Below are 21,079 nucleotides of genomic sequence, written 5' to 3'. Positions count from 1 at the left end.
ATATATATATATATATATATATATATATATATATATATACAGTAACTGAAGATCACATGATCACACAAACGGAAATCACTTCCGTGAAGTGACCATCGCATGCTCCCTTTGCTAACGGACTTCTGGAAGGGCCCTTCATGAAAGGATTAAATTGCCCACTTTCGTTTGGAACGTCCCTACAAATGGCGTCCCCTTCCCGAAGGGCCCTTGAAGTGCGCAAAAAAGCAGTTTGGAATTCGCACATTGTTATATTTTTATGTTATGTTATGTGTTATGTTATGTTGTTATGTTATATTGTTATGTTATGCTATATATTATACTATATATTATATTATAAATAAGACTGAAAAAATATTAACTTAAATCATGTCTGGCTGCAAAGAGTGCATTTATAAAAAATCGTCAAATCAATTACTGAGTGCAAAATTAAAGAAATAAAAATAATGACTACATAAAAAGAAAACCTAAATACATACAAAAATAAATGTTGATGGAGGACTGGAATTGGGAACCGCTGATGTAGCCTATTGTAGTAATGTTGTCTCTGGTATTCTGGTCTGTGAGCGACGAGCGTATATGCGTTCAGGGGGCGTGGCTTTGGACGGCAATTGCAGGGAGGGTGGGACGTTCGCTTTCAGTGCTATCAGGCTAAAGTTAGCATTTTCCAAGATCTCCTACTGCACCTTTAAGCAACTGTGTACTTTAAGTGTACTTTGAGTGAAGAAAGTAGGTAACACTTTACTTAAAGCCTTTATGTATAATGCATTATAAAGGGTTATTAAAGGGTATTATGCATTATAATTATTCATAATGTGCGTTGTAATATATCTTGTCATAACAAAATTATAACCAAATTTAAAATGCACAGAGTAACAATGAATTGATAAGTGTTATAATGCATTAACTGTAGTTACACTGTAAAACCTGGTAAGTTAAGAATACTCAAAACATTTGAGGAAACTTATTGCCTCAAAATATTTGAGTACACAAACTCAATTTTTTTAAGTTAGTAAAGCTTAAAAGTTTTATGACAAGTGGGGCGGGACTGAGAGCCATGGGAGCCAAGCCAAGCCTCGCTTCCATGGTCCCACCCCACTCATCACAATGATAATTATATACAACTTGCTTCCATTAACAGCACATTCATTCAGAACTTTATAGTTAAGTGCTAGCTAGTAACAGCACACTAGCACGTATTAATGTAGTTATCTGAAAGACTCACAATACTTGCATGTAAATAGTCAAACAACATGCAGTATAAATAGTCTTTAAGTTTTGCTGTCCATCCTCAACCTAACCACAGGCTCTACTCTTCACCACAACGGTAACACTACAAAACCAACATAACAGAAACCTATGTAAATCCTAACATAACACAACATTTAAGTACTAACTTATGTCTCTCTATGTTAATCTTGTGTAAAAACACACAAAATAACACTTAATTTCTACATTTATTTTCCTTGTTGTCTGATGCAAAGCATGCTGGGAACTAGAAAACACAATCATTTTAAGTTCACCTTACTACAACATCATTTTAAATTTACAGAACTTATTTCAATTAAGTCCAATGAACTTTCATTATTATTTGAGTGAAGTTAACTAATTTAATTTAATTAATTTCACTGTTCGGTTTTACAGTGTACAATTATTCATGAGACTGTACAATGCATCATAAGGTGCATTACAAGGCATAATGAATGCATTAAAACTACTTTTAGAATGCATCATACATAAAGGCTTTGAGTAAAGTGTTACCAGAAATTATTATTCTTAAGCATGATGTCACTGCATTCATAATCTGCCAATAAAGTACATCGCAAATCACAGTAACACTTAAGGTGCTTTTCCTCCAACATCTTCCTCTTATGTCCTCATATTTCCTAACAGATGCATTGATTAAAGGTAAAATATTATCCACAAAATAATGGCCTCATTTATGTTCTGAAGCCTGACAACATGATGTTTCAAATTGTTTGCAGGTTGTACAAGGAAAATGGCTTAACAGATGGACATGAGCGCACAGACTCAGATGTCTGCCAGTAGCCGTCAGAACACACATGAGAGCATTCAGCTCTGTAGAAAACCAAATAACAGTGCAGAGTCTCACTCAAAAATGCGGGTGATTCACTGCGGACGTATTTTGGTGAAGGCCAAGCTTGGTGGCATGCCAATCATACACAGTGGTTGAAGGAAGAGGAGAAAAGAAATTAAGTGACTGGAGTAATTTTCACACATCTAGCTCTGAATTTTGAATAGACATTGTGTTTGAAATGATACGCCTTATGTAATTCAGTAATCCTTGTGGTTGTCCTGAACTAATGTTGCTGAGAAGAAAGGTCCAGCCAACAAAACTGCCATCTACAATTACTTTAAAAACAAGTGGCAACTACAAAAGGTTCTTACACACAAGTGTATACTGTGTTCACACTGCACATTAACCTCATTCTTTTAAAGAGAAGCTGTTTCCAATTTAAAATGTTTATAAAAAACCTGTGCTGAACTTAGTTTGGCCTCAGCAACCATGTCCCACTTTTGGTGCCTGTGAAACCTGTTACTCTGTTTGGAAAGGAACATATCTTGCCTTTGTTCTAGACTATTTTGGTCAATATAATGGCAGTAAAGATTATGCAAATCCAGTGGAAATCAGTAAGCACATGCAAAAGGCATATTTTCAGGCTGATTCGAGGAGGAAAACATCTATGAAATCCAGCTGGGAGTTAAAAGCAGCAGTCCAGTTCCTCTGACTTTCGTGAGAATCCCAAATTTTTCTTATTTCCAGAGCTAGGTGCTGTTTTAATGACCTCTTCCCTCAAAACCTTACCAGCTCCCAAAGTCTCTTCCTGAGAATCACAGCTGGGGCTAATTTCCCCCTTCTCTCTGTGGTAGTGGTGAAGGGGAGTGATTGCTTGTTTAAACAGAAAGTGCAGGGGTGCAGTCTCTTCCTGAGAATCACAGCTGGGGCTAATTTCCCCCTTCTCTCTGTGGTAGTGGTGAAGGGGAGTGATTGCTTGTTTAAACAGAAAGTGCAGGGGCGCCCTGTGATCCCGGGTTTCCAGTAGCTGAGGTTGACCACAGAGAAACAGAATTCGGCTGTTCCAAGCCCGTTGCCACCGTGTACAAAACCAACAGCCAGCCAGCTAGGCCACTCATTTACCCAAGTTGCATCATAATAGGGAACTTTCAAGCAGAAGATCTGAAGCACTCATCATTTAGATTAGCATCAGTGGACAGTGGGAAAAAATAAACTGAGCTATAAACATAGGTGCAGTATAGACTATAAGAACACTGTTAAGCATTTCATGAGAAGTGCACTGGATTTGTGAACAGTCAGGTGAATTAACAGTTTCACAATGAACAGTTTTACCCAACAATGTTATAACATCTATTAATGTGTGGCTGCATGCTGGGAATGTTGATCTCTGCAACTGTCCACTTTATCTGTTTGCGTAGTTGGGTTTTATTGATATTTCATCCAGGTTTATAGTTTATGAAATGTTCTGCTCTTTTCCGTATACTGAAATTCCCTTATACTGAATCTCTTACATGTCAAGGACCAAATATGACTCCTTTTCTAAAATATATAAGCATCTATATACTTTATACTTTGTGTAATACATTAAATACTAAGCATGATATTACAGACATGTTGTTGCCTTATATTTTTCTTAAGCCAAAACAAATGATTGATCTATTATCTGAAAATGTGCTTATTTACTAGTATTAACTAATAAAAATGTTCCTCCACCCAACATTATTATGATAAATGAAACATCTTTAATGAATTCCCACTTTTTTGTAAAATGCTTTTCATAAAAAAGAAAATTCACCATACCACCTGTGATAAAGCTTAAACTGCAACACAAAAAGATGGGATTAAAACCTTAAGAAATATATCTCCCATTTACTACCACTACTACTACTACGTTACTATGCAGGTAACGTAGCAAAGAAGGTCACAATTTTTTAATTCGTCCATGTCAAAAAAACAAGTGTGACAGAGACATAATTTAGCTTTTTTTTTTTTTTTTTGCAGGGCATCCAAGGAAATTTCCTGCTAAATTGCAGTTTAGTGTCATTAACACCACTGCTGTCTTTAAACAATTCAGTTGACAGTAGGTGGTGCAGGATGTGCAAATTAAACTAGGTATTAAGACATGCTGCCAGGGAAGCTGAATTTAATGGCAGAGGAGATTAACACATAAGCTAACTAAAGGCTCTGCATTTAGAAGCTAGAAAAGGCATTTCTTCACTAGAAATGGTAGATTCTATGTGCAGTTTTTGTTTGACATACTATGAAATTGTATTTTTGTGTTCACCTGGCATTTAACAATGTTTCATGCATATGCTCACGTAATGTCAAAACAACAACAATATTTGCAGGACAGTCAAGCAATGTTTCATAAAAGAGCAAATTACTTATTTTTAGTTTATTGAAGACCTTCTGCCACACACTCCCTGACATGTTATGATAACACAACAATTCAAACAATTTGACGCACACAGGCGCACAGCAATCGAGATGTAACTCCCATCCACAAGCCTGGCCTCCTGAATACAAATGCTTTGGTGAGCAAGAAAACAAACACTGTGCACTGTGAGTCAGGGCTGGAGGAGGCCGTGTTGGAATTGTAGGTTCCAGCTCAACATCCTCCTCCACAAACACTATAAATAGAGCTTGATTCAGCCACACCTTCTCTGATGCGAGCTCGCTGTTCAGAAACCAGCCATAACACACCACCTCTGCAATAATAGAGCACCGCTCAAAGAAAAACACACCATCTAGTATAAAGAGTGGAGAATGTACTCATCTACACATCATTCTACATATAAACATACTTCATTTTATACCTGAAAGCCAAAAATGAATGTCATCTAGGGAAAAATCCCTAAAAAGAACAATTTTCATGCAACTGATTTGAAGTGAAGTGAAGTGAAGTGAAGTGAAGTGACATGTGGCCAAGTATCTACAATCCCTGCCGGTACGAGTATCAAACCCGCAACCTTTGGGTTACGAGTCTGACTCTGTAACCATTAGGCCACAACTTCCCATTTGTTTCATTTGTTTAGAAGATCTCCTTAAAGGAAAATTGATGTCCTTTATTGTTGTCAGTTTTGGAGCCAGAGATAAACTAAAACTATTTCATGCATTTCCACCGCAGAAAAAGGCCGGAAAAATGGGCTCCTTACTGGCCCTTACCAGAGAACTGCTCAGCGGCTAGGAAGTTGGGATAATGTCCAGACCACAAAAAAGTTTTCAAAATGACAACAGCTTAGTCTTGCAAGGAGGAAGCAAAACTAAAATTGATCATGCTAAACTAAACAGTCCCAATTCTAAATCAAATAATTTCACTAACGTTCAAATTTTTTAGATCAGTATGATATTGAAAGAAGTATCTTATGCTCATCAAGGCTACATTTATTTGATCAAAATACAGTAAAACAGTAATATTGTAACTTACTGACTCCAAAATGTTTGAACAGTAGTGTATTATTTTGTGACTGATTATTAAAATATGTTCTCAAAACTCCCTAAGACTCTAAAAGACAGTGATGGGCAATATTTTTGTTGGCAGGTAATGTAGTAGCACAGTTACATCATCGTTCGGCTCTCAAATCAACGGAAATGCAGAAAAAGATTGACAAATCAGCATCAGCACTTTTAATAGAAAAGATGAGATCAGAAGGAAATGGCGTATGGAAACCCCATGTTTTTCTTTTCTTTGAAAACAATCCACAGCCACATTTGTCCTGTCTAATTTTGGTGGCCTATCTCACCACAATCAACACTAAAATAATTAAGTTTCAGCAGAATAGATACAGCCATTATCTACCCAGAGATAAAGCACACCTTTGTTCACTGGAAAACAATGAGAGCAATTTCCAAGCAACGTAGCAAAGCGTTCAGACACACTCTGAAGCCTCAGTAAACAAATGCAAGGGAAAGTGGAGTCATAAAATTTTGACAGGCATCACACATCAAAGCCAAGCATGTCTATTAAATCATTTCAGGGGAATGATCCTTTTCAAATGTGCCGTGTGATGCCTGTCAGGGTGTAAATTAAAGGGAGGAAACTGAACCATGGCCAAGGTGGAAAACACCATAGCCCGCCCCGCTGTGGTTTTCACCACCACAAGAAGTGAAACATTGAGGAGAAGGTCTCTGAGGTAGGAATATAATTATAACTTGAAATTTCCAACTTAGTATGTGCCATTTAAGGTTGCCAGGTCATTTCAGAGGAAGGGATGGTGATTACAGCAACAGATGCATTGTAATAATGAGAGTATGTTTAAGTTCTCAGGATTTCTTTTTCATTTTTTGGCCCCAAGTACATACAGTATCACTTTATACATTTTGATATTCAGCAAAGCTCACTGTATTTCTCATAAACATCTAATTATATTTTGCACACTGTGTATTTAAGTTCATCAGGTGGAGAAATAATATAGTACAGGGCCATTAGGGATTAACAAAAAGTTTTCAGCAAAAACACAACCAGCCCTCTCAGTAAATGTTGCATAAGAATTGCATAAGGAAAAACGTGGTGCATGAGTCATTTCATACCTGCTGAAGCAAAGAGTAGCGGATGCAGAATCCTGGGTCCGAGGGAAAATATTCATCGGAGACGAAGCGGATCAGGATCTGGTTCCCCTTGGACACCTGGGGCCCCGGAACCATCTCTGAGCCACACCAACGCCCCAACGCCACGCCTCCGACAGGCTCTTCCACCTCCACATAATCATATCTACAACAGCAAAGCACACCATTTTATTACAAGAGATTCATTAATCACAAGCATTCAGGTCCTGTTAACATTCATCTTCAATGATCTCAACATAAGTGGTTGGGCAAGACAGATCGGCACTTTTATGAGCGAATTTCAAGAGAAAGGATCTCTGATTTTGTGACAACAAACAATTACGAACAGTAAAACACAAAAAAACGAATCGTTTTAGTCAGGATCCTATTTCAAGTCATTTGGATACATGTCATTAGTTGTTGATGTGAAACAATCCAGAGTAGCTTTTACGAATGTGGTTTAACTGATTGGATGTCAAAACATGTTTAATGCTGTTTACATTTGCATTTAGCACTGTCTTGTTGGGATAGGATTAGGCAAAATCATCTACACTATCATTCAAAAGTTCACAATGAACAGTTTTACCCAACAATGTTATAACATCTATTAATGTGTGGCTGTATGCTGGGAATGTTGATCTCTGCAACTGTCCACTTTATCTGTTTGCGTAGTTGGGTTTTATTGATAAAAGTGAGATTTCAAAGAAACTTACACTTACGCAGAAAGGATGCATTGAAATGATCAACAGTGACATTTATAATGCTATAAAATATTTATTTTTCAAATAAATGCAGATATTTTTTCACTTTTTATTAATCACAGATTCCTGAAATGTATGACGGTTTCCACAAAAAATATAAAGCATCACTACGGTTTTCAACATTGATGATGATATAAAAAATGCTTTCTAGAGCACCAAATCAGCATTTTAAAATGATTTCTGAAGGATCATGTGACACTGAAGACTGAAGTAATGGCTTAAATATTTATTTTAAATTGTAATAATATGATTCAAAATATGACTGTTTTTACTGTGTCTAATCAAATAAATACATCCTTGTTGAATAAGGGATTTCTTTCAAAAACATTATAAAAAATCCCAGATCCCAAACTTTTGAACAGTACATAGACATAGGCCTATTAAGAATAACACTAAGCCTACTTGTGCTAATTTGACAAAATAACGTTAAAGTTGAAGGGTCATTTTTGACACCTATCTCACTACTTATGATTTCCAACAATCCTATCAGTTAAATTTCTTTTAGCTCAATGACAGTTGAGCTAAAAAATCAAGATGACTTGACGAGCACTGATTTGCCTCAGATTTCGGGCATTTGTTGGCGATTTCGTAAAAACTTGTTGGCGAGTGAAAATCGGCGCTAAAATCATGAAGTGTTAACTTGGCATAAAAGAATGGTTAACATTTTGTACGTAAATACACACATATATATACAGTGGGTACGGAAAGTATTCAGACCCCCTTAAATTTTTCACTCTTTGTTATATTACAGATTTAGACAGATTTGTGAACAATATTTGAGAGAAATAGGCCTTTTGTGTACATAGAAAAAGTCTTAGATCTTTGAATTCAGCTCATGACAAATGGGGGCAAAAACAAAAGTGTTGCGTTTATAATTTTGTTCAGTGTATATTATATATATATTTATTTATATTTACATTTTCTACTTTATGTCCTTTCTAGAAAGAAATTAGCTCTCTGTATTTGTTAAGAGAGACTCAGATTTGTATCAGAGGACTCATGACAGCAGCCCAGAGGAGGGGCGTGACATCAGTCCCGCCAACAGCATGTGACAATGCGCACCTGATGCTAAGTGTGCCTCATCGCAATTTCCATAAATCCAGTATCATGTCCTTCCTGTTGGCCACCAGCTCCTGTCACATGCTTGGATGCGGGGAAACTACTAGCTTGAGATGATCTGAGGGGAATTTAACGCTGTTGTGTCACAACTACATGGTTAATTCAACACTGTCTCTTATCATTCGGTGTGAGGGAAGGCTACGGGGCATCTAAGTGTAGGTTTAATGCTTTGAGGGGCTCCACAGGGAACTATGGCAATGAAGCTTATTTACAGACACTATTAAACACAGACATTCAAACAAAGGCAGTGAGGAAAGATGGAAAAAGTAGAGAGAGGAAAAACGAAAGAAGGATACTGAGAGAAAAACAGAGCTAAAATGCTTGGGAATAAGTGAAGAGTGAATAAGATTAAAGGAGGGCTACAGACATGTAAGCTCATAAATTATATTTATCTGTATTTGATCTCAAGCTAATATGCTAACGCATTAGGCTTTTCATAAGCTACAATAGCCGTGACCTAGAAATCCATTCTCACAAGCATTTAATGAACTGAATAAGCTACGAGCCGAAGCACGGCTAAATGTATTATCTCAATCACCTTTATGTCCACAGAGAACATGAGAGCTAAATCGATCTATTATTATGACGGCTAAAAACATATTAGATTCTGGGACTATTTAGGTATCCCAAATCGGCACTCAGCAACTGAAAAATTGTTTTGTACTACACATGCTTCAGGGAAATCACACTTAATCAAATGATATAAAATTAAGTTTACTGCAAAACAAAAAAACAAAAAACTGAACAAATTTAACTGGTTACACAGTAACTTTTCAATACACACATATACTGTACCTCAAAACCCATACAGCAAAATTACGGGGAAGAATGAAGAGCACATTCTAAAATAATAGCATGATTTATTTAAATTGTCTATAAACTAATTGTTTTAGTGCCCTATTTACTAAAGGAATGTATGCAATAATGCAAAGATGCTCAAAAAAATCAGAGTGGTTTTCCCAAGTGGTAAAATCAATCTGCATTGGGTACTGTAGCAAATAAATTCTGATCTTTTCTGAAGGATCTGTTGACAGAGAGGACTGGTGCAATGGCCAAATTTTCTATTAGACTTGTATTTAAAATGATTTTAAAACAGAAAAATTAACTAGGTGTAAGTATACATTTTTTTAAACTGTATTGCAGATTTTTGCATTGAAACACCACATTCTGAAGTGGCGCAACTTAAGTGAACTCACCCCTTTTGTCTGTCATGGCCTTCTTTCAGGCCCTAAATTACAGTCTTTGATGCAACTTGGACTGGACACAGTGGCCTGAACATTTTTTTTTAATAAAGAAAAGAAAAAACAGCAGTGATGAGGTTGTGTTATTTCTGCCTGCATGGCCTCAATGCTCCTGCAGTGTTCAATAAAGGCTGGTTTCAGTGGCCACAGCCAAAGCCTGGTACTAATCATTTGATTGGACAGGAATACTTTCACGTGCCAGCACAGCCGTTTGGCTTTTTGGAGTAATTGTTTACTCTCTGCCCAGCCTGACACTAAAGTTTCAAATCACATTCAATTAAAACAACAGGTCATCACGCACTGCACTAAAAAAAAAGAAATAAAAAAGACACACTTGCTGGTTAAACGGACATTGAGCCCCTGATTTTCGACACATCCAGGTTTGATTTCCACTAAACCAATACACAGGAAAAAAAGGCCTGAGGGCTGAAAGCTCTCTTATGAATCTATGTAGACGGATGCACCTGTAGGTGTAGAAGAAAACCATTAAGTTCCAATTGCTCTGCAATGAAGGTCAATATAATTATTTTGTGCTCACAAAGTAAAACGACATATAAACTGCAATTAGCCAAAAGTAAATGTTGTCAACATCACACATTAGCTAATGAATACAACATACTATCCATGTTTCACTCTGTCTGCGTTTCTGTTCTAGCTCAGAAGACCACAAAGCAGAGGGGTTCACCTCATCCCAGTGACACTCGAGGCAGATGGCTCATCAATAATGTAATGTGATTTCACTATTACCAGGTTTACATGCATACATTCACTCCACAGAAGCTAAAGTAGGACAGAAGCAAGAAAGCACCGCTGATATCTTTTAGAAAATATGGCACAGCATCAGAAAACGAAACACTGGATTGTCTTGAATCCTTTTTAATGTTTAAACAGAATGCTTAAAAACAAGCCACATTACGAGATTTCAGCTAATAGCATTGCAAACCAACACCACTTTATAAGCTTAATCATTCTCTCTGTTATTAAACGAATGCAAAAGATGTAAAGTAATCATATTAGAGAAATAGTGCTATAGATTATGCCAAAATTAGGGCTGGACAATAATTCAATATCAATATGTATCGCTGTTACAAAAGATTTCTATTTCAGATAAATAGTGTTCATATCGATATCGGAATTATATCGTATCGACCGAAATTAAGAAATATATCGTGATATAAATTTTGGCCATATCGTCCAGCCCTAGCCAAAATATAATAATACAATATAATTACAATTTTAAAATGTTTTAAAATATATTAAATAGAAAACCGTTATTTATGCCTGTGATCAAAGCGTAATTTCTCTATACTTCAGTGTCACATGGTCATTCAGAAATCATTGTAATATGCCGATTTGCTGCTCAAGAAACATTTCTTAATATTATTATACATGTTGAAAAAAGTTGTGCTGCTTAATAGTTTTGTGGAAACATTGATGCATTTTTTTCAAAACTCATATATAAAAGGATATAAAAGTTGAAAAGGAAATCATTTATTTGAAATATAAATTTTATGCAATGTTTTTACTGTCATTTTTTATCAATTTAATGAATGATTGCTGAAAAGCTTTAATAAAAAAAATAAAAAAATTTAACTGACCCCAAACTTTTAAACATTAGTGTGCTTCATAACAAAAACACTTCTCCCTCAACATGCTTTATTCATTAGGAAACTTCAGAACACAACGGAAGCACATATTACTAATGTTAAAAATGAATGTTATTTTGTTACACACAAAATATTATTTAATGTTGGTGCTTTTCGTGAATTTTACATTTATTCAAGTCAGTGGTCCACAGTATCAGAAAGTCAACTAGATTAAACTATTATGATTATTAATTCTACAATTCAGTCTGTAGAGATAAATGTCCTTATCTATCACCATAAACCTCAATGACAAATACTTCTATACATTAAATGATGTACTGTTGATCACAATTCCTAATAGTTGTGATGACTGAATCTTATTTCTTATGTTACCTTTCAACATCCTTCGGCCTTTCATCAAAGACAGAACCAACATTGTACAATTTTTCTATCAAGCACAGAAAATCTGGCCCAGTTTTCTTATCAGTCTGAAGAAACAGACAGGAAGATGAGAGTTGTCTGTAGTGGCCTGTCGGCTCTGGGCTGGGCTTTGCTGGAGGCAGTGTGATAGGATTCAGCACGCAGCTTTATTACAGTTTATTCCAGCCCAGTTGCTTTGATTCAATCCAAACAGAAGGGGATTTTTTCTTCATCAACTGTCTATTAATTATTTTACTGCTTTTCAATATGTGGTTGCTCTAATTATTTAAAAAAGGAGGACGGCATGGAAGTTGTGAAGGGATAAGTTGCATGGTATACAGCAGTGTTTCCCAACCTTTTTTTAGTCGCGGCACCCTTCGGAAATTTTAACAAACTTGTGGCACCCTACAAAATTAATTTTGTCACAATATTAAAATTTCTATCTTTGATATGATAATTTGAAAAGTATAGATATTCGGTACAACAGGGAAGAACTGCAGAATATAATGTCATACAGATATTTTTAATATTATTAAAACATTTTGTCCATCAATAGTGGCAATCAGTAGGATAATTTCTAATGAAGAGACCAATTTATATGACAGATTTTAATGTAGGCTATGTCAACATATTCTGTTACACCAAATACACAAAATAATGATCTTTAAAATAGCAACATATGACCCCTTTAAATTATTTATTGCTGGTGCAATCATACAGACCCCTGTCACTGCATGGCTGCTAAGTATATAAAACATACGACACAAACCCACAAACACACACACACACACAAACTCTTTCCAGGTCAAATACACTCCAACTCACTGCAAAAACACCAACCCTACACTTGCTCCTCAAGGCCACAGCCTGTGATTTAAACAAAGTGGACAAGCAAGCACAGATTTATAGCATCATTGTTGGAGACTAGGAAAGGGTTCTGTCGTATTATGTTCACTTATCTGTATGATACTGTATGTTTATAGGCAGAGAATAAAGCATATTTATACTTGTAAGCCAACATCAAAAAATAATGGATGCCATTTACTTCATACACATTCCTGAGAAGATTAAATAGGTGTAAAAACTACTGTGTTTTCCTGCTGAAATCACTTAATATGCTAGTGGATAATGTTAACGAAAAGGCAAAAGTATAGACATAGCAGAATAGCATTCAATCTGCCTACATTTGCTACATTACATCAATAAAATACAATACGTTTTTATCAGCTGTTTGAACTCTCAGTCTCACGGCACCCATTCACTTTAGAGGATCCATTGGTGAGCAAGTGATATAATGCAAATGCTCAGAATCTGTTGCAATAAAGAAACAGCCTCAGGCCATCTAAGATGATGAGTACCTTTTCAGCAAATTTTCATTTTTTGCTGAATTTCTTTAACCAAAATAAGTGTTCAAATGCAGTTAACATGAAGCCACTAGGAGGGGCTACACACATAGCTGGCAAGACTCCAAAGGCTTGCTAACAAACAAGCACATTATGTAATTGATTATTGACAAATAAAACTACACTGATTTACTGTAACACTGTATGTCACACATAAGGCTTGCAGACAATGAAGAACCTTTCACAGGTAATGTGTACAAGTCAATAGGGCATTAATTAAGACAGAATATGCTAGAAAACCATTATTATTTATCAATAATTGGAAGAGGTCTACAAACATTTTTTCCACATGAAACCACCAGCTATGGGAAGGTCATCATCTAGATTCTGGGAAGCAGAAATGCACAGATGTGCACGTCTGCAATCGATTGCACTATACAGCAAAACAGAGGCATGGACAGAGGCCTGGAAGGAAATCTAGCCTGTAATTGAAAGGGTCTTTAATGTGGATTGGCTGGCTGGGCTGTGTGTGACCTACACTGTGTGTGAGTGTACGTCTGCGACCGTTACATAGGAGACTAGGAACTAAATATGCACAAAGTAGAAAGGCCTGTTTCTTTATGTCATCGTATCAGTCATGGAAAAAATAAATATATAACTGAACATAATCACACTAGGGGTGGGCTTTTCATTATTCATCAGCCTTCTTGCAGCACAGCCAATCTCCCAAATGGCCTCCTTTCGACTCTAAATCTTAAAAAATGGACTCGGTCACAACAAGCACATACATCTCCACTGTAATTCCCCCTCCTTCTCCACATACACTTATACCGCTGCATTGTATATGGGTGCTTTATCTTACGTCTGACCCTGTCAAGAGAGTGCAATGGATGCCTGATGCTGCTTGTTTAGTAGTGCTGATTTGTCGCATAACACTAAGCAAATATTTGAGTGCCTGAAAGGAAACACTCTGGAATTTCTCAAGCTCTCAAATCTTCTAAATCTCCTCCTCACTATACAGTTTCGGTCCAGTCTTGATTCTATATTGCAACTCGCCAGTTTACATCAACTGGCAGCTTTGACTTGTACTAGAAAGTCACAGCCATGAGAAAAAAAATAAAAAAATAAATAAATAAATAAAATAAAATAAAATAAAATAAACATGCCATGTCATGAAGTGACAATCCTCCTCCCCCAAAAATTAAACAGCAAGATGCAATGCAACTGCCAAAAATGTTGGTAAATAGACCAATAAATGTGACTAATAATAATAATAATAATAATGATGATGATGATGACAATGATGTGGACTGTAGGCAATTATGTTTAAAATATATGAAAAAAAAAAAAACAATATTTTGATTTCTAAAGCCACAAGATGAGTAAATGTAATGTAAATGTCTTTAACTGAAATAAATAAATAAAATAAAATAAAATAAAATAAACATGCCATGTCATGAAGTGACAATCCTCCTCCCCCAAAAATTAAACAGCAAGATGCAATGCAACTGCCAAAAATGTTGGTAAATAGACCAATAAATGTGACTAATAATAATAATAATAATAATGATGATGATGATGACAATGATGTGGACTGTAGGCAATTATGTTTAAAATATATGAAAAAAAAACAACAATATTTTGATTTCTAAAGCCACAAGATGAGTAAATGTAATGTAAATGTCTTTAACGGTCTTTATTTACTCTTTTACTGTCTGTCTTCTACATTACACATGTTAAGATATTGTCTTTCCCTAATGTGCATGTGAGGTCTTGCCAGTGACCAAAAGGTCAGTGTCTCTTACTTGCAAATGCCGTCCTCGGCATCCTCCAGGCCAAAGCGAGGATCAAAGGTCAGCTGGATCCTGGAACTTTCTGTGACTGCCACCAGCCGCCACACTATAACTGTATTCCGGGGATAAGTGTTGGGGAAGTCAGGACTTTGAATAATTCCATCCCCAGTGACACTGAGGACCTTTTCGTGTTGAGACTCATGCACTCCTACAGAACAGAGAGAGGGAGAAAAAATAAAGAGGTTTATTAAAACATTTTTGAACCTGCATAACTCATCAGAGTGGAGAAAGAACACATTGTAGTCATTTGTGAATAGTTCTTTCCTTTTTTCTTAATGCAAATTAACATCAAACTGGATTTAGCTTCTACTGCATCACATTAAAACCCAGATAATATGGATTATGCAGTGCACCGTGTGAATACTAAATAACTGATCACACAAAGAAAGGATGAACCAAACTCAAGACTTCTGTTTTTTTTTATTGAGCATTGATTGACTGCAAACCTGATAAATCACATTAAGGAAGCGATAAAAGGAAACCTCGGAAATGATTTTGCCTTGTCAATACCATAAAACCAGCAGAATGATGTTCTACCATTTGCTAACACAGCATACGCTTAATGAACCCCTGTGTATCAAAGCAATATTGTGCTTGGATGTTGCTTCACGATAATAGTTTTCCATTATAGATCTAGATAAGAATGATCAATCAGTAGCTACAAAGTTTTATTTATAGTGAGTGACACTACAGCTGGCAATGGCATTCCTAGTTGTAGCAGTAAGCTAATAATTAAAGCTATGTTGAAAAACATTGTTTGGGTGGAGGAAACTTGTGAAGGCTACTAGGACAGATTGTTCTGCTACAATCAATTGTACCTTTAAGAGCTCTGATAGTTTAACAGTTCAGAGAAATCCAAGGCCGAGGAAGACATTTTGAGCTTGGTTTAGCAGCATGACTGAGGTAAGGTATGCCAAGAGTTTAGTCGTTTAAAAGTTCAGAAATTATTACATACTGATTTACTTGCTACTCTGTTATGACAGGATTTACAGAGTTGTTCCTCCCCAGAGGAAGAAACTATAATGGCTTCCTCAATACAGCACAAATAAAAGCACCTTCTACCTGCAACTTTGCCAGGAAGGGAAAATGAGCTCAAAGAATACACTGCTGACTTTCAACAGGCTTTTCACTTGAAATGGTTAACCAAAGGTCATTATTCTTAACACTTAATCCATGTTTCACAATGTTATTCTGGGTTAGTAATTAATCTTTGAAAGTCAGGATTTGAGATTCGTAAAGTTAATATGCTTCTTTGCATATTTATGAGATTAAAAACATAGATTGGACAAGTACAACATTATCTATCAGTAGAAATGTTACCATGCATATCTGCACTGGTTAAGCCTGGCCCTTCAGACGCAGCAGCTGTTTTTGTGTGAATATACAACGTGCATGAATATTTATTAAGGTAACCACTGAGGCGTTAGATTGGTTGCCTGTTCGTTTAACATCACAGTGTTTCACAGTGCATCATTTTACCATTCAGGTTCCATAAATCATTGTCAAGTCAATAGAAGTGTGAATCACTGGATAACCTGGTAAAAACCAGCCTTCACCTGGGGTTTAAAAGGACATTATGCCAGGGTTAAGTGGGGTAAGAAAAGCTCACACGTCTTTCTACATGTGCTGATGCACTCTAGCCAACATTTCACAACGGTTACATCACAGCAAAGAGAACTAATAAAGAACCAGCCTGAAAGTACGGTTCCAAACTAGATAGAAACAATTCTTAGAAAGGGATGCTTGTTGCCTGTCCAATAAAATGTTACTGAATTCTGCAAGAGGATTGAAATCTATCTTATCCTGTTGTGTACTAGGTTCAGAAAAGATGTTTGATGCAAACAGACAGCTGTTGAAATGCAACACCAGTGCTGGTTTTTACAGGCCTGTCACATTCACAGCCCACCCAAGGGAAATGCACACAGATTTTCTTTCACGCTCCACTCCCTGAACACACACACATGCGTGCGTGCACACACACACGCGGCTCCCTCAAGTTGTGCGGCAAAGTCAGAGTGTCAATAGGTATCTTGATCAGTTACAGTGATGGTACAAGATCTGTAATGTAATCTGTATTACATAACACTGGAACTATTCACCTTCAAAAGTAACAAACCACCCAGCATTTTCCTGTGCTGTATTTGCAGACTTCAATAGAGTACATAACAGATGATAAGCTATCAAAAATGAGTCATTGCTTCCTTTCCAGCAAGTGCTAATTATCTTGTTAGCACATTGGGGGTCCAAAACAGGTTTCACTTTCACTGTATGGACAACAATTCTATCAAATATCTTCTTCTGTATTTTCACAGAAGAAAGAAAGTCTTGAAACAAAATTAGGATGAGTAAATTACAATATTCGTTTTTGAGTTTCTTTTTTTTGTATTAGGATTGGCGAATGACTTATTTATTCCCTCCATGGTCTGGATGACAGATCCCATCACAAGCAGCAGTTAATGCTGAATGATGTTTCAGGAGTCACTGGAAGAGAAATGACTGAACCACTGGGGTTTCGGAAAGTTCTGGGGAACAGCTTTAACCCCTGAGGTGTGTCCGCAACCACAAGAGATAGAAATCCGATCACTCTGACATCTGTAACTGAAGGAAAGAGCAGAGAGAAAGAGATAAAAAAAAAGAATCTGTTTAGAACATCAAAATTCAATATGTTTGACTCTTTGTGACTTGTAGGCAGGAGGAAAAATGTAGTGGAAAAAAGAAAAGACGACTGATAAAATTTCTCTCTGTAAACATGACAGCGACTGCTTTGATGTCTTTTTCTCATGTTGTGATTAATTGCACTCCGGGGAGGAGATGTGAAAGACAATACACAAGTCACTTTTGAACAGACAAACTTTGTGCTCATCCGAAAAGTACCCTCCAAAAAATTGCACTCGGCACGCAGAAACCTGGCATGCCCTGCAAACTATTGCCCTCGTAGAATAGACACATTGTCAATGTTAGGGAGGTAAAGCAAGATCACTCATGCTCTTCAGAGTTGAGGAGCATTTTGTGTGAAACATATCCAAACAAAAGAGCCCGAGGCCCGTGGAACAGTGTTGAACACCTCAGATCTGTTTGCAGCACAAGCTTAAACCCTTTATGGACTCAGTTATATAAACAGATCAGGAGTCGGCTGCAGCTGCCAAGGTCTTTGAAGTCCGTTGAAATGAGAAAGAAAGGGCCTTTTCCTCAGCATGTTACAGCATTTGCCCAGCAGACTGACAGCTTCTTGTCAAGCTCTGTATTAATGTTTATAATTCTCTTAGGTTTCTGGCATTAAGACAGGCCTTCTCTTATTGATGCCTATGATTGTAAGCTATTACAAGTTCTTGGAAGGGGGTATAAGGTACATTCCTGTTCTTAAAATGCTAATGTAACAAGAGCAGATGCAGTTGGTGTCTTACTGGAAATTAAGTGGAGCATGAGTCAGTGCTCTGCATTATTTAAAATGAAATAAATACCACCAATTTAATTTAAATTAAATTCATCATGTGGGTGACATACTCATTCTGAAAAATAAAGGTTCTTTATTGGCATCTATGATTCCATTAAAGGGATAGTTCACCCCAAAATGAAAATTCTGTCATTAATTACTCAACCTCATGTCATTCCAAACCCCTTCGTTCATCTTCGGAACACAAATTAAGATATTTTTGATGGAATCTGAGAGCTGTCTGACCCTCCCATAGACAGCTAGGATCCTTACACGATCAAGGCTCAGAAACATAGCAAGGAGATTGTTAAAATAATCCATGTGACATCAGTGGTTCAACCGTAATTTTACGAAGCTATGAGAATATTTTTTCTGCACAAAGAAAACAAAAATAACGACTTTATTCAACAATTCGTCTCCACCGCATCACCCTTATAGCGCCATTTTGGAGAGTATCACATATGTAAACGACGTATGTATGCGGATACGTTGTTTAGGTTCAGATCAAAGCATAAACAATGTAAACAATGTATCCGCGTACGATGCTGCTGACACAGAACAGCATACTTTGTTTACGTATGTGATATTCTCCAAAATGCCACTATAGGGTGACGCAGAGGAGACGAACTGTTGAATAAAGTCGTTTGTTTTGCTTTCTCTGTGCACAAAAACTATTCTCGTAGCTTTGTAAAATTACGTTTGAACCACTGATGTCACATTTTAATGATCTCCTTGCTACGTTTCTGAGCCTGCTGTCTATGCAGGGTCAGAAAGCTCTTGGAATGCATCAAACATATCTAAATGTGTGTTCCGAAGATGAATGGAGATCTTACAGGTTTGAAACGATATGAGGGTGAGTAATTAATGACAGAATTTTCATTTTTGGGTGAACTATCCCTTTATATAGAACCTTCTATTACATAAAAGGTTATATACAGTGTAAAATAGTTATTTTAAGAACTCTTCACTGAAAGGTTCTTTGGGAACCCAAAAAATGTTCTTCTTTGGTAGTGAAAACCCTTTTAGAAGCTTTATTTTTGATAGCGTATAGGTACAATTTATCAGAATACATGATCTAATTGTTTATTTTGTTGCAAAACCCTCCATGTGTGACTGCACTTAATTCCAGTTCATTAAAATTCATCTTCCTGTCAATTCATTTACAATTTAACTTCCTGAGGTGCAGGGCAAATTCAATTCCTATTCACACTCATTATTAAAAAGAACCAATACATTTTGCGCAACCTTGGATTTAGTAACATTCTATATTTACAACCCCAACAAACCACTTTAAATGGTGCTGATACGACTACTGTCCAAAGAGTCATAAACGCCTGTTGTTCATTAAGATTTTCCATTAAAAAAGTAAGACGACAGCATATTATGACTGATACTTAAACAAGGAACAGTGAGTTTTACATGCGGTTTAACGAACAAACTCTTAAAACAGAACAGGCTCATTATACGCCGCTGCATGCCTCACCAGAAAGTGAGAACAGGTATACAGCTTAAATGAAAAAAAAGTAAGAGAAAGGAAAACGGAAATTTTGTAATGCTTCAAACACCCCAAACATGAAGTGCACAAATATAATAATGGTTGATGGTCACTGACCAAATGAAGGCTTGTCATTAGAAACTAACCTCAGCCTTGACACCAAAACTTCCTTATTTGATTTTTGAATTTTAGGCTTGGTAAGGATTGAGAGAGTTACGTGTCTGTGCTTTAAGATGACCTCATCTCTGCGTTAAATAATGTCATATAATGATCAGAGGCTGGCCCCTTGGGTGCATTACCTCAAACATGACTTTTTCTTGACCCACTTCTCTTTTTTTCCCTCTTCTCTCTCCTGAGGAGAGCACTACACTGATTAAGGTAGGAAGCTGAGCATGAATAAATAAGGGCTCACAGTGCTACCATTGTGCCTTGTTCACATGTTAGACCTCCGACTGATTCTAGAGTTTAAATATTAACCTGGAAGCGGTAGAAACAAAGACAGCACAGACAAATATGTGAGCGTGTGTGTCTGGACGTGGGCAAGTGTCTAAATACAAACAAAACCAGAGAGAAACAAGAACATATTACTATTTACCACAAAGTGACACCAGACAACCTCAACCAAATTTTGCAGATATACTTCAGAATATCTTTTTACGCTCGGGATGGGCTTGGGATGACATGCAGGTAAATTATGACAGAATTGTTAATTTTGGGTAAACTATCCCACTAATCTAACAACGCACATTTAGGAAACCACACTAAACATTTAGGTTTCAATCAAAGAGAAATGCCGTGAGGAAAATATTACATTTCGATGGCTTTGTAAATATTACAAAGCTCCGGCCTACTGCTTTTCGCAGTCCACTCTGATCAGGTTTTAATATGTTTGGGGTTCAGAAACTGCAGTGTTACTGCTCACAGAAATGTGTATTACAATCAATCGAGCTCTTAAAAACTCTTTCGAAACCTCCTGATGGAAATTTGGCATAATAGCGCTACATTTCACTCAATTCATATTTCCCAGTTGTCTGGCAGAAGGCCTTGATGTCCGTATTCATTTCACTCTAGAAAGTTCATGCTGGAGATCGACGCTAGTGCCCGTAACAGCATTTAACAACATAAAGTGCTAATGTTTCTGATTCCAAGGGACTTGTTCAGGCGCTGTCTGTGTTTTAATCCCCCATATGTCGGGAGCTGACTGCAGCCGGCTGGTGAAACTGTACCCGACGCTTACCATCCCCCCCC

At 36.7% G+C, this 21,079-nt stretch overlaps 1 protein-coding gene across 2 annotated transcripts in view; it reads right to left on the bottom strand.

Annotated features, from left to right (window-relative positions):
* Window positions 1–21,079, bottom strand: part of pdgfc (platelet derived growth factor c) — a 53,270-nt gene that overhangs the window by 5,664 nt on the left and 26,527 nt on the right. For both annotated transcript variants that reach the window (XM_016461188.1, XM_016461187.1), the window contains 2 exons: window positions 14,856–15,051; window positions 6,566–6,746 (listed from right to left, as the gene is read on the bottom strand). In XM_016461188.1, the coding sequence (XP_016316674.1) occupies window positions 6,566–6,746; window positions 14,856–15,051 (377 nt within the window). The remainder of the gene's footprint in view (window positions 1–6,565; window positions 6,747–14,855; window positions 15,052–21,079) is intronic.

This window comes from Sinocyclocheilus anshuiensis, unplaced genomic scaffold (genome assembly GCF_001515605.1).
Source record: "Sinocyclocheilus anshuiensis isolate Anshui unplaced genomic scaffold, SAMN03320099.WGS_v1.1 scaffold124, whole genome shotgun sequence".
NCBI lineage: Eukaryota > Metazoa > Chordata > Actinopteri > Cypriniformes > Cyprinidae > Sinocyclocheilus > Sinocyclocheilus anshuiensis.
Note: the sequence above shows the minus strand (reverse complement) of the source record. Positions and strands in the feature narration are given on the sequence as shown.